The following is a 14635-nucleotide window of genomic DNA, read 5'->3' on the forward strand; positions in this document are numbered from 1 at the left end:
AAGGAAACATAGAATGTAAGCTTTTTATCAATGTTGAATCTCTTGTACATCTTAGCTGCATTTAATGGGATTGCATAAAAGAATGTTCTTGTTCATGGGAATTGTACATGTGAATTATAGTGTTTGTTCAAGGATGTGTGCAGCTAGCTCTCATGTTCAGAAGACAGAGCAACAGATGATGGATGATAGGGAGGAAGGGAGGGAAAGAAATAGCAATGTGACAGCATGTTAAAGTTGGTGGATTGGGGTATCAGGGGAAGTGGGTCAGGGAATGCTGGAGTTCTGTGTATGGGGTTTGTATTGTTTTTGCAACTGTTCCTGTAACTTTGAATTTATTTAAAAAAAAAAAACAAACAAACAAAAAAAACAAAACACATAAGCATCCAAATGTGGGGCAAGGGATCACAAGGATCTGTCCACACGACAAAACACGACTGCTCTCAACATGCGGGGAAGGAGTATTTAATAACATGGAAAAATGTTGCTAACTAAGTGAAAAAGGCCAGCAGACAGCATGCTACCCTGTTATGTTTAAAAATACATACACTGCACTTAAACAGAAAATAGCCTAAATTGAACAAAGAGAGAGAGAGTAAAAAAGGAAAAGAGGCTCCATTGGTAAATGCTACCAAACATTTGAAGAAGAAATAAGGCTAATTCTATAGAGTATCTTCCAGAAAAGAGAAGAGGGGGCACTCCCAGTCCTTTCACGGGGCAGCGTCAGCCCGACACCAAAGGTCAATGCACAAAATCCCGTTCCTGTATTTTATGAATAACAGCTGGAAACCGTGGCAACCCTGCCAAGCCACCACTGGCGCCATCTTCCAACCATGTGTGCTCTCTTCATGTACCTGCGTTACATTCTGGTAATTCTCGTGATGTTTCAAGCTTTCTCATTATTGTCATATCTGTGATCAGTGATCATTGACACTACTATTGTAAATGTTTTGAGGCATCACAAACCACATCCTTTAAGACTGTGAACTTAATGGATAAATGTTGGGTGTTCTGACTACCTCACCCAACAGCCATATCCTCAACTCTCTCCCTCTCCTTGGGCCTCCCCAGTCCTTGAGACACAGTAATTCCTAAATTAGGCCAATTAATAACCCTGCAATCACCTCTAAGTATTCCAGCGAAGAGCTGCACACCTCTCACTTTAAATCAAAAGCTAGAAGTGCGTAAGCTTGGGGTGAAAGGCATGTCAGAAGCCGAGACACACTGAAAACTAGGCCTCTCGCACCAGTCAGCCAAGTTGTGAATGCAAAGGAAAAATTCTCAAAGGAAACTAAAAGAGCTTCTCCAGGGAATGTGTGAACGATAAGAAAGGCAAACAGCCTCACTGTTGATGTGGAAAAAGCTTCAGTGGTCCGGATAGAAGACATAACCAGCTACAATATTCCCGAAGCCTAATCCAGAGCAAGGCCGAACACTCTTCAATTCTGCAAAGACAGAGATGAGGAAGCTGCAGAAGAAAAATCTGAAGCTAGCAGAGGTGGGTTCACGAGGTTTCAAGATAGAAACTGCCTCTATAACATGAAAGTGCAAGGTGAAGCAACAAGTGCTGACGCGGAAGCTGCAGCAAGTCATCCCGAAGGTCGAGCTGAGATCGCTGATGAAGATCACTCCACAAGTGAGATTTCGGATGTAGATGTAACAGTCTTCTGTGGGAAGAAGATGCATTCTAGGACTTTCCTGGCTAGAGAGGTTAAGTCCATGCTTGACTTCAGGGCTTCAAAGGACAGGCTGACCCTCCTGTCAGCGGCTAATGCAGTTGCTAACTTTAAGTTGAAGCCAGTGCTCATTTACGATTCTGAAAATCTTGGGGCCCTTAGGAATTCTGCTAGGTTGACTCTGCCTGTGCTCTGTAAAAGGAACAACACAGCCTGGATGTCAGCACATCTGTTTACAACATGGTTTAGTGGATAGCAAACCCAGTATTTCACCCAACGCTGAAACCTGCTGCCCATTGACAAGGCACCTGGTCGCCCAGGAGCGCTGATGGAGATGTACAATGAGATGAACGTTGTTTTCATGCCTGCTAACACAATCCATTCTGCAGCCCATGGATCAAGGGGTAATTTCAACTTTCAAGCCTTGTTATTGAAGAAATACATTTGGTAAGGCTATAGCTATAATAGTGACTTCTTTGCAGATCTGGGCAAAGGAAATGGAAATCCTGGAAAGGATTCACCATTCTAGATGCTATTAAGAACATCTGTGATTCATGGGAGGTCAAAATACCTGCATCAATAGGAAGAAGTGGATTCCAACCCTCCTGGATGACTTTGAGGGGTTCAAGACTCCAGTGGAGGAAGTAACTGCAGATGTTGTGGAAACAGCAAGAGAAGTAGAATTAGAAGAGGAGCCTGGAGATGTGGCTGAGTTGCTGCAATCTCAGGATAAGAATTTAACCAATGAGGAGTTGCTTCAAGGATGAGCAAAGAAAGTGGTTTCCCGTGATAGAATCTACTCTTGGTGAAGATGCCGTGAATGTTGTTGAAATGACAACCAAGGATTTAGAATATTAAACAAACTTAGTTGATGAAGCAGTGGCAGGGTTGGAGAGGACTGACTCTAATTTTTAAAGAACTTCTGTGGATAAAATGCTATCAAACAGCACCACATGCTACAGAGAAATCTTTCATGGAAGGAAGAGCCAATATATGCGGCAAACTTCATGGCTGTCACTTATTTTAAGAAATTCCACTGCCACCCAACCTCCAGCAACCACCACCCTGATCGATCAGCAGCCTCAACATCAAGGCAAGACCCTCCACCAGCAAAAGGATGATGACTCACTGAAGGTTCAGATGGTGGTTAGCATTTTTCAGCAATAAAGTAATTTTAAATTAAAGTACTGTGATGGTTTGAAGCTGTATGTACCCCAGCAAACAGGTCCTTAAACTTAATCCATTCCCGGGGAGGTGTGAACTCACTGTAAGTGGATCTTTTGATGAGATGCCTTCAGCTAAGGTGTGGCCCACTTCAATCAGGATGGGTCTTAATTCTATCACTGAGTCCTTCATAAGACCATGAAACTCAGACACAGAGAAAAAAGCCATAGAGGGGACAGCCAGAAGTTGAACATCAGCAGACTGCAAGAGAAGGGAGAGACCAGACACAGGACAAGCTAAGGACCAGGGATCACCAGCAGCCACCCCTAGCACACCTTGGTCTCTGGGGACAACGCATTGCCTTGATGATGACTTATTTGGACCTTCTTTTAGCCTCAAAACTGTAAGCAATTAAATTCCCATTGTTTAAGCCGAACCATTCCATTGGCATTTGCTTGAGCAGCCTGGGAAATTAAAGCAGGTGTGTACATTGTCTTTTAGGTATAATGCTAATCCACATTTAAGAGATGACAATATAGCATTAACGTAACATTTTGTGCAGTGGGAAACCAAAAAATTCATGTGCTCCGCTTTATTGCAATATTCACTTTATGGCAGTGGCCTGGAACCAAACCCATCATTTCTCCAAGGTAGATCCTGTACCATTTACAAGAGCATCTAAAAGTATGGAAACCTTGGGGGTAAATATGTTCAATGTGCTGAGAGCCACAAAGCGTCGATGAAGGCAATCAAAGAACACCTGAGTAAATGGGAAGATGCACTGGCCTGTGGGCTGGGAGTCCCAACATTGTTAAGAAGTTAATTCTCCCTAAATGAATCTATCAATCCAAAACAATTCCAAGAAACACCTCAGAAGGATTTTTTTGTTAGCAATCGATATGCTGATTCAAAGAATTATATAAAAACGGAAAGGAACTAGAATAGTTAAAATAATTTTGAAAAAGAATAAAGGTGAAGCTTCCCCACTACTGATTTAAAGCCATATTATAAAGTTACAGTAATAAAGAGAGCATGGTGGTGGTGAACTGACAGATATTCAGAACAAAGGGGAGAGTCCAGAAATAGACACTTACTTTGTATGGGCAACTAAGTTTTGAAAAAGGGGCAAAGATGATTTAATGGGGGAAAGGATAGGCTTCTTAACAAATGACTGGAATAACTGGATATCCATATGCAAAAATATGAATCAATCTATAACATGCAAAATACAAAAATTCTAAATGGATCTCAGACCTAACTGTAAAACTATAAAACTTCTATAACATAGGAAAAAAATCTTTGTGAACCTAGTTAAAGCAAAGATTTTTTCTATACAACACCAAAAGCATAATCCATTAGGGAAAAAGTTGATAAACTGGATCAAAATCAAGATCTGCTCATTGAAAAATACAGTTAAGAGTAGGAAGGCAAGCCAAAACCCATGCAGAAATATTTACAAATAATATATCTGATAAACGATTTATACCCTGAATATATAAAGAATTGTTAAAACTCAATAACAAAAACCCAATAAAAAAACAAATGGGCCAAGGTTTTGAACAGACATCTCAACAGAAGACACACAGATAATGAATTAACACATGAAAAGAGGCTCAACATCGTCGGCCACTAGAGAAATGCAACTTGAAAACATAATGAAGCACCATCACACACGTTTGAACAGCTAAAATGAAAAACGAACGATGCCGGGTTCCGGCGAGGAAGTTCGTCCAGGTCAGCCGTCTCCTACAGCTGCTGCCCAACACTCACCACGTGACCCAGCTCCTCTACCCCCAGGTTTTTATTCAAGACAAAAACTTAGGGTCACAAAAACCTGTAAGAGAATGTTTATGGCTTGATTCATAATCGCCAAAGGTGAAAACAACCCAGATGCTCTTCAACCTCTGGACGGACGTACAAACCACGGAACATCCACACAACGGAAAGGAGTGAGCTGTGGATGTGCACACGGATGATTCAAATGACCCAAAAGGCGACACAATAGAGGAGTCCATTTATATGATATTCCGGGGGCAAAACCACAGGGACAGAGGACGAGATCAGTGGCTCCCAGCGGCCAGGTCTTGGGGGGACCTCGGGAATTTGGGGGATGATGGGGCAGAGGTGGTGGGCACATGTGCCTTTGTCAAAACTCAGGCTGTACTCTCAAAATGGGGGGGAAGTCATACCTTAATAAAAAACAAATTTCAGAAGCTTGGAAGTGAACAGAGGAATTAAAGGTGTTCACTAATGATATTCCTTTCACACAGACAGATTTCAAGGGGGCCACCTAACCTCGGGGCACTGCGCGGCGTGGTGAAATGCAGCTCGCCGGGAGAATGCTAAGTGGCTGTGGACGCACTTGGCACGGTCTTTATGTAGAAGTGTCATCTATCCATTCGACTCAACCTGCCTTGTCCGGAAAGCCATGCTGGTGTCCACGTCCGCTCTCACTGCAGTTCCTCAGCACATCACCTCTCCCAGCACACCGAGTTGAGGCCATGCTGACCTCGGCCGCTGCCCAGAACACTCTTCCCTCCGGCCCCTGTGGCGGCCCCCTGGTCCTGTGTTCTCGGCTCCAACACCCTTCCGGAAGGGCCTCCGTGTAGCCACGCGGCCGTGCCAAGCGCTCTCACACCTCTCACCTCCGCAGCACTCACCTAAGCTAACCTGGCCCCTCACTGGAACAGGAGCCCCATGAGGACATGGGCCCTGCCTGCCTGTGCACGCCCGAGTCCCTCACACCCAGTGCAGTGTCCGGCACACCCTAGGGGCTCTGCCACCGTCGTGGAGTAAGCAGATGGCTCCTCCTTGCACCCTCACCTTGCACACAGACTTTATGAACTCCAGCGCAGGGTTACTGAGCAGCAAGTGTGAACCCGGGAGGCGAGGGAACAGCTCCGAGAGCTCAGCTGAGTTACGAGAGCCTGTGACTTTCTTCTGAATCTTCTGGGTAATGGTGAAGAAGTTTTGGGTGAGCTCATTTGCCACGTACTCCTGAGAGAAGGTGATCATTCCTGGGGAGGGAGGGCACGGCTGAACCCGCTGCTGCTGTGCACAGTGACTGGGCACCAGAGAGGGGCCCCTCTGGGCGAAGCTCACCCCTCTGCACGGAAGCCCCGGGGGACACTCACCGGGAAGGGCGCCGGCTGCTCCCTCGGCCTCCTGGGTGGACCGGCTGGGCCCTCTCCTCCCCACGGGGGTGCCGCCCGGGCCGCTGCGCCGCAGCTCCTCCTGCATGCTGTGGTACACGGCCACGATGTAGGCTGCGGAGGGAAGGGCCGGCCCTGAGAGGAGGCCCTGCGGCCAGCCAGAGCCAGACGCCGCCTGGGAGACGTCATTAGCTACTTTCAACAAGCCAGAAGTCACCTCGGGAAGTGGGAGTAAGTGATGCCCGAGTTGACTTTGAGAAGAGGGTTTAGTAATAAAAAGACACGATAACCTTCGTGCTGGAAAGTGAGAGCAGAAACGAAGGCCAGACTCCCGGGCCAGCCGGCACATCCCAACGTTTCAAAGGAGAATGTGGAGAGTTAAAGACCCAACGACAGGTAGACAAAAATACAAGACAATCGCAAATCAAACCACCCTTGTCACTATCTATATGTGTCTATCTGTCGATGGCTGAGTTTATGATGGTCATCGTGAACTCTTCTGTTTTAATGACAAAGGGTGTAACTTGTATCCTTCATCTGTGCACCCACCTAGATAACGGGACTAGCAAACAGTAAACGCTCAGCCCTAAACCACCGCTCACCTTACACGAGTACATCAGGCCTCAAGGGGCAGCCAGTGGACAGCTGCTTCGGGAAGTTTCTGGTCTCCCCACTACTCGGGGTTTACCTCTACTGATTGTAAGTGCATCTGCTCCCAGCTGTTCCTGGAAACTGTACGTGAAAGCCTGGAAGCAGATCTCTATATAACACCCAGATCCTCAACATGTCCTCGAGGAGCAGCCTTTCCTGACAGGCCTCACAAGAACCAAGCCCAAAATAGAAGGATGTGCTGCCCCCAGCCCTCCGCAGCCTCCCCACTGTGCAGCAGAGGAGGCACTATGGCTGCTTTGGGCAGCCGGCTCCATCTCTCTCGGCCTGCCAGGCACACTCCTCCCGGACATGCTTTTCCAGCAGCAGCCCTGACCCTAGATGCCCCCGAGTGCAGACGGTGGTGGGCAGCGCGGCCCCGAGGCTCACCTGACACAATCATGAGAAAGTAGCTTTGGCAGGAGGCTGCCTGCGGCAGAAACTGCAGAATATTCCAGTTGTTTTCCAGTAAATCCTCCACTCTGGATTCCTGCAGGCCCTCCTGGTCCTGCTCCTCATCCTGCTCCCCCTCCTCGTCCTGTTCCTCCTCCTCGTCCTGCTCGCCCTCGGCTCGCTCCCCAGCAGGGGTGTCCTGTGGTAACAGAAGCGCCAACCCCAGCTGCATTCTCCCTGCAGCTGCATGACATGGAGCATCACAGCAGCACGTCACTCGCCAAGTGTGACTTCTGTCCAGTGTCTTTCTCGGACCCCTAGTAAACGTCCTGCAGGATGGTGAGAACGCGCCCGGCACAGCAGGGGACACGCGGCAGGTCTCCCCACGAGGTGCTGTCACCCTCGTTCTGCTCTTCAGAGAACTCACCACGACACTGACCCCACTCCCAGACGGCGCTGCCCTGAGGTGCAGACTCTGCTCCTGGGACCCCCTGCAGCACACTCCAGAGCGTCTCTCCCGAGCGAGCCCCTTGGCCCTGCACGGTGGGACCTCACATCTCACTGTATCACGGCCACCCCACTTCCCTCCATCCCACGCACCCTTGCTCTCCCCCTCACAGCTAAACCCTGGAAGTGGGCCGTTCACACCTCCTGCTCTTCCCTTCTCCCATCTTCTTCTGAACCCTCCCATCAGGTTTTATCCTCATTCCATAACGGCTCCCGTCAAGTTTCCAGTCATCCCTGCATTGCCCAAGAATACCTGCCCCTCGGCCGCATCTCACCAGCGGGTCCATCCGCCCTGTTTCGATTCCCAGAATATTCTCCTGCCTGCCAGCAGCTTTGCGAGAGGCCCCTGGTGAGGCGCACAGGACCCGGGCCACTGGCCTCTGCTCCCGAGCCCGGCGCGGACACCCAGCCCAAGGGCCCAGGTCCCCAGGTCACATCTGGGAACAGACACTGTAGGACACTTGGGCAAGCTCGACCTCTGCCCCCTGACCTCACGGATGCCCCAGAGATGTCCGCGCTGGTGTGAAGCTGTATGTAGGGCAGAAAAATGTTCTTGAACCTAATCCATTCCCCTGGGTGTGGAGCCACTGTAAGTGGGATCTTTTGATGAGGCTCATTCAGGTTGGGATGTAATCCTACTACTGGAGGCCTTTATAAGAGAAGGAAATTCAGACACAGAGAGAAAGAGAAACCCACAGAAGTAAGAAGCTGAAAACAACAAAACCTGGAAGAGCAGGGAGAGGCCAGGAGACGACCACCCTCACATCTCCCATCTGTCCCCCCATCTCCCCCTGGACCGACACTGACTGCCCCCCACCCCCACCCTTTCTTCAGCTCACCCCTGGCTTTACCTCCTGCAGCCGTTATCCAGAGGGGCCGGCGAGGAGTCAGGTCCTGGCACTTACCCACACAACACCTCCCCTTCTCTACTGAAACCCAGTCCCACCACAGCCCACGGCCCCAGCCTCCTCCCTCCCTGGTGTTCCTCACACACGTCGCGACACACCTGCTGTGGAGCCTGTTAGCCCAGGGCTGCCCCTGTCAGAGCTCCCCTCCCACTGCTCGCTCCATTCTGCTTTCACTTCACCTCCTCACTGCTCGCACTGCGTCTGTTCACAGCCCTCACCACTGCCGACGCTGTATCCTACATGTGCTGGTCTAAGAATGACCTTCCCCCTGAACCCAAAGACAGCGGGGACGCGGCCTTCTGTGTTTCCTGCTGGGCCACCAGGGTCTAGAATCGGGGTGGCCGAGTAGGTGAGCCCTAAGGAACTGCCGAAGGAGTGAGTGCTGACCTCTGAAATCCTTCACTCTCCAGACCTCTTACCTGTCCGCAGTAAATACTCGATGAAACCTTTCCTTTGATTCCCCCATAGTTAGACGGATCCATCCAGAGAAGAAATTCCCAGCATCGAGAGAAAGAAATTGTCAAGGAATGGAAGATATCCTTGGAATGAATGCTGCAGAAGAAGCGAAACAGAAACTGCTTAAAATTGATAGTGTTTCCCATTTTCTCCATGTTCTACTCTCCACTTATTTAAAACTGAATTTAAAGTGGATTCAGAATATATTAACCCTTAAACTTTCTAGGGAACAACAATAAACATGATTCTAAGGAGACTTCACTTCCAGCCAAGACCAAATTCCCCTCCTGCCCCCTGCCCTGCCCCCAGCAGGCAGAGCCTGGCAGAGTCTCAGCTGAGGAAAAGGATCGGAAAATCTGGAGGAGCCTGCAGGGAAGAGGAGCAGGAGGGGAGTGCTGCCCTCAAGCACTCAGCAGTGGGCTGCAGGCCACGTGCACCTGCGACAGCTGTGCCAGGCCCGGGAGGATCCGCTGGAAGCTTGGGGGGGACCGTGCTCAGCTGTCACCAAGAACGAGAAGTGTACCCGTTTCTCACCACCGCGTGCGGAGAGCCTCGCAATTCACAAGGCACCGGGTCCAGCACTCGGAAGAGACTTGCGCCAGCAGGGGGGACACGCTCTAGATTAAATGCTGCTCTGACCCTCCCAACAAATCTTAAAAATAAAAAAGACCCGAAAGGACCAAACTGTTTCCAAGTAAAAGTGATGCACCATAAACTACAACTCAATCGTATTTACAGGGATGCAAAAACATGCAACACACAAGTAAGACTCACAACATCTGGCATCTATTAAAAAATTATCAGGCAAGAAAAGAAGCAGGGAAATAACACACATAACGAGGAGAAAAACCAATCAACTGGAAAGAGTCAGACGTTAGAATTAGAAGAGCAGGACATTAAATGAAAAATATGTGGCAGATTAGACATTGCAGAAAAGAAGATCAATTAATTTAAAGACATAACAATAAGACTACCCAAAATGAAAAACACAGAGAAGAAAAAAGGCTTTCAAACAATGGACAGAGTTAGTGAGCTGAGTGACTACTTCAAGTGGCCTAGTATACCTAGTTTACATGTAATTGGAGTCCCCAAAGTAGTTGGGGGAAGGGGAAAAATATTTGGGGAAATAATGGCTGAAAATTTTCCAAATTTCATTAAAATTATAAACCCACAGATCCAAGAAGATTAATAAGCCCAAGCACAAGAACCATGAAGAAAACAATACCAAAGCATGTAATAATTGAATTGTTTATAGCCTGTGATAGAGAAAAATGTTTAAAAGTAGGTGGAGGTGAACAAAAAGGCACACTAGAAACACAGAATCAAAGATAAGGATGACAGAAGACTTCTCCCTGTAAACAATGCAAGCAAAGACAGTGGAGAAACATCTTAAAAGTAATAGGGAAAAAACTGTCAACGTAGAATTCTATACCCAGTGAAAATATCTTTTAAAAACAAATGTGAAATAGATACTGATATAGAAAAGGTGCATGAATTCATTGCCAGAAGATCCACATAGTAAGAAATGCTAAAGGAAGTGCTCCAGGCAAAAGGAAAATGGTATCAGACACAAGCAGTGATCCAAACAAAACAATGAAGAGCTATGTAATGTATATATTATTCTTTTTCTCAGTATTTAAATCTCCTAAAAAATGCAGGTTATTTAAACCAAAATAAAAACAATATAATGTGGGGTTTATAACACATGTAAAAAAAATGTTTGATAACAATACAAAGGCCAAGAGAGTAAAAATGAAGTAAACTACTGTAAAATTCTTACACTACATGTGAAGTGGTATAATACTGCTTGTAGGTTGTAGTTAAGTTAAAGATGTATATATCAACCAGAAAGCAACCACTGAAATAAAAAAACACAATTAAAAAAAAAATCCAAAAAACAGGTAAAAAGAAAAAAGAAAGAAAAGAACAAAGAACAAGTGGGATAAAAAGAAAACAAACCACAAGATGTTAAATCTAAACCCAATCATATTAAAATTCATATTAAATGTAAATGGTCTAAACACCCCAATTAACAGGCAAGAGACGGTCGGATTGGAAAATAAAGCAAGACTCAACTAACTATATGTTGCCTTTAAGAAATCCACTTTAAATATAAATACACAAATAGGTAGAAATCTTCTCTTAGGGTATAATAAATTCCACTGAAGTTAGAATAAAACTTCTGAATGATTTAATTCCTCAATAAATATAGCCCGTGTCCATGACTTGGGATAAAAGGAATCACCTCAATGGTCAGAGAATAAAACAAATCAGCAAATTTTAATGAGAATAATGACTGTACTGCACTCATCACATTGAAAACACAGGAACTACTAAGGGAAAAAATGTGATTTTGAAGAATTCAAAGTTGCTAAAATGTGTAATAAGCAACTTAAATTGGCCTGTTGCCCAGATGAGTGAGGGCTACAAATAGGAAAATCGGATACATTCCTGTGCTCACCGGCAGGCTAAGAGGTTAACTTCCTCTGCTTCAGGACCTCAGACAATCTGCAACTAATTACAAGCAACCAATAACATTGCTTCCTGTTATAAAGTACGCATATGTTATCTTCATTATTATCACTTCAAAGTCAAGTCTGCATTGGAGGCCTATTAACAAAAAAGAAAAGGAAGGAAACATAAAGGCAGGCAGGCAGGTGTGCAAGAGGGAGAGAAGACTGACAGAAAGGAAGGAAATCCTAAATATACTATCCATCAAATCACAACTCCTCCAGGAGGGTTTTGTTAGTTTGACTGTTTTTAAGATATTCCTAACTCAAGGGGGCAGAGAAAGGTGACCTGTTTCTTAGAGTGTCCCCAACCCAGCCATCTAAGGGCACCACGCCCTCCTGGAGCTGCACCTACATCACAGTTCCTATCAGTAGTTCAGACACAGCCTGGCTGAGCCAGGTTCATCCTCACCTCACAAAGGAAGGGTCATACTGGAGAACACAGCACACCTTGTGAGAATTAGATCAAGTTTAGCTTTCATACAGGGTGGGGGCCACTCAGGGGAATGGCAGAAGGTTAAGAAGTCAAGATGTAATTGGTGGCCAGTCCTCCTGTTTATCCGCCCACTATCCTTGCAAGGTGGAGACTGAGGGGGTAGAGGTCCCTAAAATAGCTTTATAACTTGTTACCCAACTAGCTCAGACCGGTTCTGCAGTTACAGAACAAAGGAAAGAAGGTGGAGACTTGTTTCAAATGTTTCAAGTTTGCACAGGAGACTTTCCAAATGTTTCCAGTTTGCACAGGCTGCATGTTTCAAATTTGCTGGGCTAGTTAGGCCTGTGGAATAGAATGGAACCTCTGGAGTATCAGCCACTGGAGAAACAGGGGAGGGACTTGCGGTTAGGTGTAGGGAATAAATACTGCTGGGCCTATTGTTCTATACGCCAACCCCCCACACTTTGGTTGTGCACCCATTCTTGCAAGATCGTGAATAAATTCTTTTCTTCTCCGTAACTGGGTGAGCAAGTTTATTCCTTTTTAGGTATAGTGCTTGTTTCTCAGAACCTGGCGCTGGCCCACAGGAGCACAACCACACTGGTTTTGTGTTTTAAATTACCCCAGTGCATGTATTTTGAGTAGAACTAAAAATCTTAATTCTACCTCTTACTCTTTAGTAACAAGATCTATCTTCTATTTAGTGACAGCTTTTTCTGCCAGGCTCGGTGCTGCCCTTGCACACACACTCAGGCAGACCAGCTTTAATCCTAGTGTCACCCCTCCGTGCACTCACTAGCAGTTTCTCCGTGCTGAGACGCAAGCTTTATTCATGTGTTCAACATAAACACCCTGGGAGTGTGAGCTTCCCACTAGAATTCAACCAAAAGGAGAGGCACTGTCGGGGGCACTTTGCCATTGCTTTGTCTTCTGCTTACATTTAGAGAATACCCAGAGCCCGATGTGCCCAGTCAGATCCGAAGAGGCATTTCATTAGCATGATGTGAAACGCAGGCAGGCACTCTCTAAAGGCAGAAACTGTAACACCCAGCGCTGATAAGCAAAACCTTGGCGTGAATGTTATCACCCATGTGCACACACTCTCAGCTGATGACACCATCATCTTTGAAAGGTCTGTGCTCCAACACCCTCCTGGACGCTCTCAGCAGAGGCAGCGTGCCCAGGGCATACGGCACAGCGTATCTGAAAATCTGAGCGTAGGCTATGTTTTGAACCAATCATTGGATGATTAAAAATGACCCTTTTTTAAATGTTATTGCTTTACTATCGTGTGTGTGCTTCAGGGTCTGCAGCGCAGCCCCTGGAGCATCAACCCAAGAGAGGATCCTCCAGCTTCTCGGCCTCAAGTGCGAGCAGCGCCCCAGCAGCTCAGGCCGCAGCCCCAGCACCGCCACGAGCACGTGCCCGGCCCCACCTGTTGGTGATGTACTCCACGTAGGCCACGGCATCTCCAATCCGGCGCTTCTTTGTGCAGAGGATGATGCGGTTGAAGTTAGCGTACACAACCGATGACCCCAGGCGCTTGAACTCGGTGATGAGCCTGGGGAGCAGGTTCAGAACTAATGGTCAGAAGCGACAGTGCACGAGACACAGGCTACCAGAGGAAATCATGAGAAAAAAAATGTTGTATAATCCTGAACAGGAAAACCATTCTAAATGCACTTAAAATGCAGACGTGGTAAAAGAACAGTGATAGAGCCAGCCGACCATATAAACATTAGAGTTCTGCAGGGCATAAACAAAGCCAAAAGACAATCAAAGGCTGAGGGGAAAAATTTTGCACATCAAAGCAAAGAAAAATGGCTAATTTTTATATGGAAAGAGCTCCTCCAAACTAATAAGAGAAAAACCAACAAAATTATAGAAAAATGGGCAAAGGATATGAAGAGAAAGCACAACTTCATCCATAAGAAATACAAATGAAGAGAACACTGGGACAGTATTTTAACTAGTCAGCTTGGCACTAAATACTGTGGAGGGCTTTGGGAATATCTATCAAATTATCACTTCTTACCTAATTATAATTACCTATCAAACCTGCAACAGTTTTACTTCCTGGAAACTGTTCTCCAGGTATTTTTGCTTGACAAGGTCACTTGTTGATATGTTAGATGTGTGAGCGAAAAGCTAGAAACAGCTTGAGTGGTTATTAGTATGCTACTTCCATACAATTCCACGATATGTTATTAACAAAAACAAGCTAGATGCAAAACAATAACTACATTTTGTGACTTGTGCAGAAAAGGGTGGAGAAAACACGATGTATTCACCTAACATTTCTCTGGAGGATACTCAAACGCAAAGCTACAAAGCCAGTTAAGCTTTTCCTGGGCTTCTCTCGATTTTTATCATCAACCTAGCCACAGACTCCTCCTATCCAAGAAGTGCCCACAGCCATTTCTCTGGGTTTGGGGCCTGAGGTCCCTGAGGGCAGCCGCCCCGACTCACTGCAGGAAGAGCTTCTTCATCATGCTGTGCAGCGTCCGGTGCAGTGCAGGGTCGTGCAGCAGTGACGCCGGCGACCGGAGCCAGCGGTAGAAATGCACCACCTGGTTGTCGGCATAGGCGTTGTGGTACTGGGTTATCTCCCTCACCCAGCCCAGCACCATGCTCTTCAGGATTCTGAAAGGCAGACCAGAGGGTTGTGGCTATGTGCGAGCCCCCAGCCCCACTCGCGGTGCCGCTGTGGGCACCCTACTGCGGTTGGTGCCAGGTTGTCACTGCCCTGCTGGCTCCACGTCTTTATCGCCTGTGCCTGTGCCCTCCT

The 14635-nt window shown here is 46.7% G+C and overlaps 1 protein-coding gene across 2 annotated transcripts in view; it reads right to left on the reverse strand.

The window, feature by feature from the left end:
• POLE (DNA polymerase epsilon, catalytic subunit) overlaps positions 1-14635 on the reverse strand; it is a 68430-nt gene that overhangs the window by 6414 nt on the left and 47381 nt on the right. For both annotated transcript variants that reach the window (XM_037817063.1, XM_037817064.1), the window contains exons 40-45: positions 14317-14490; positions 13283-13408; positions 8865-8997; positions 7028-7229; positions 5972-6103; positions 5661-5854 (exon numbers count right to left, since the gene is read on the reverse strand). In XM_037817063.1, the coding sequence (XP_037672991.1) occupies positions 5661-5854; positions 5972-6103; positions 7028-7229; positions 8865-8997; positions 13283-13408; positions 14317-14490 (961 nt within the window). The remainder of the gene's footprint in view (positions 1-5660; positions 5855-5971; positions 6104-7027; positions 7230-8864; positions 8998-13282; positions 13409-14316; positions 14491-14635) is intronic.

This window comes from Choloepus didactylus, chromosome 23 (assembly GCF_015220235.1).
Source record: "Choloepus didactylus isolate mChoDid1 chromosome 23, mChoDid1.pri, whole genome shotgun sequence".
Classification (NCBI taxonomy): domain Eukaryota; kingdom Metazoa; phylum Chordata; class Mammalia; order Pilosa; family Megalonychidae; genus Choloepus; species Choloepus didactylus.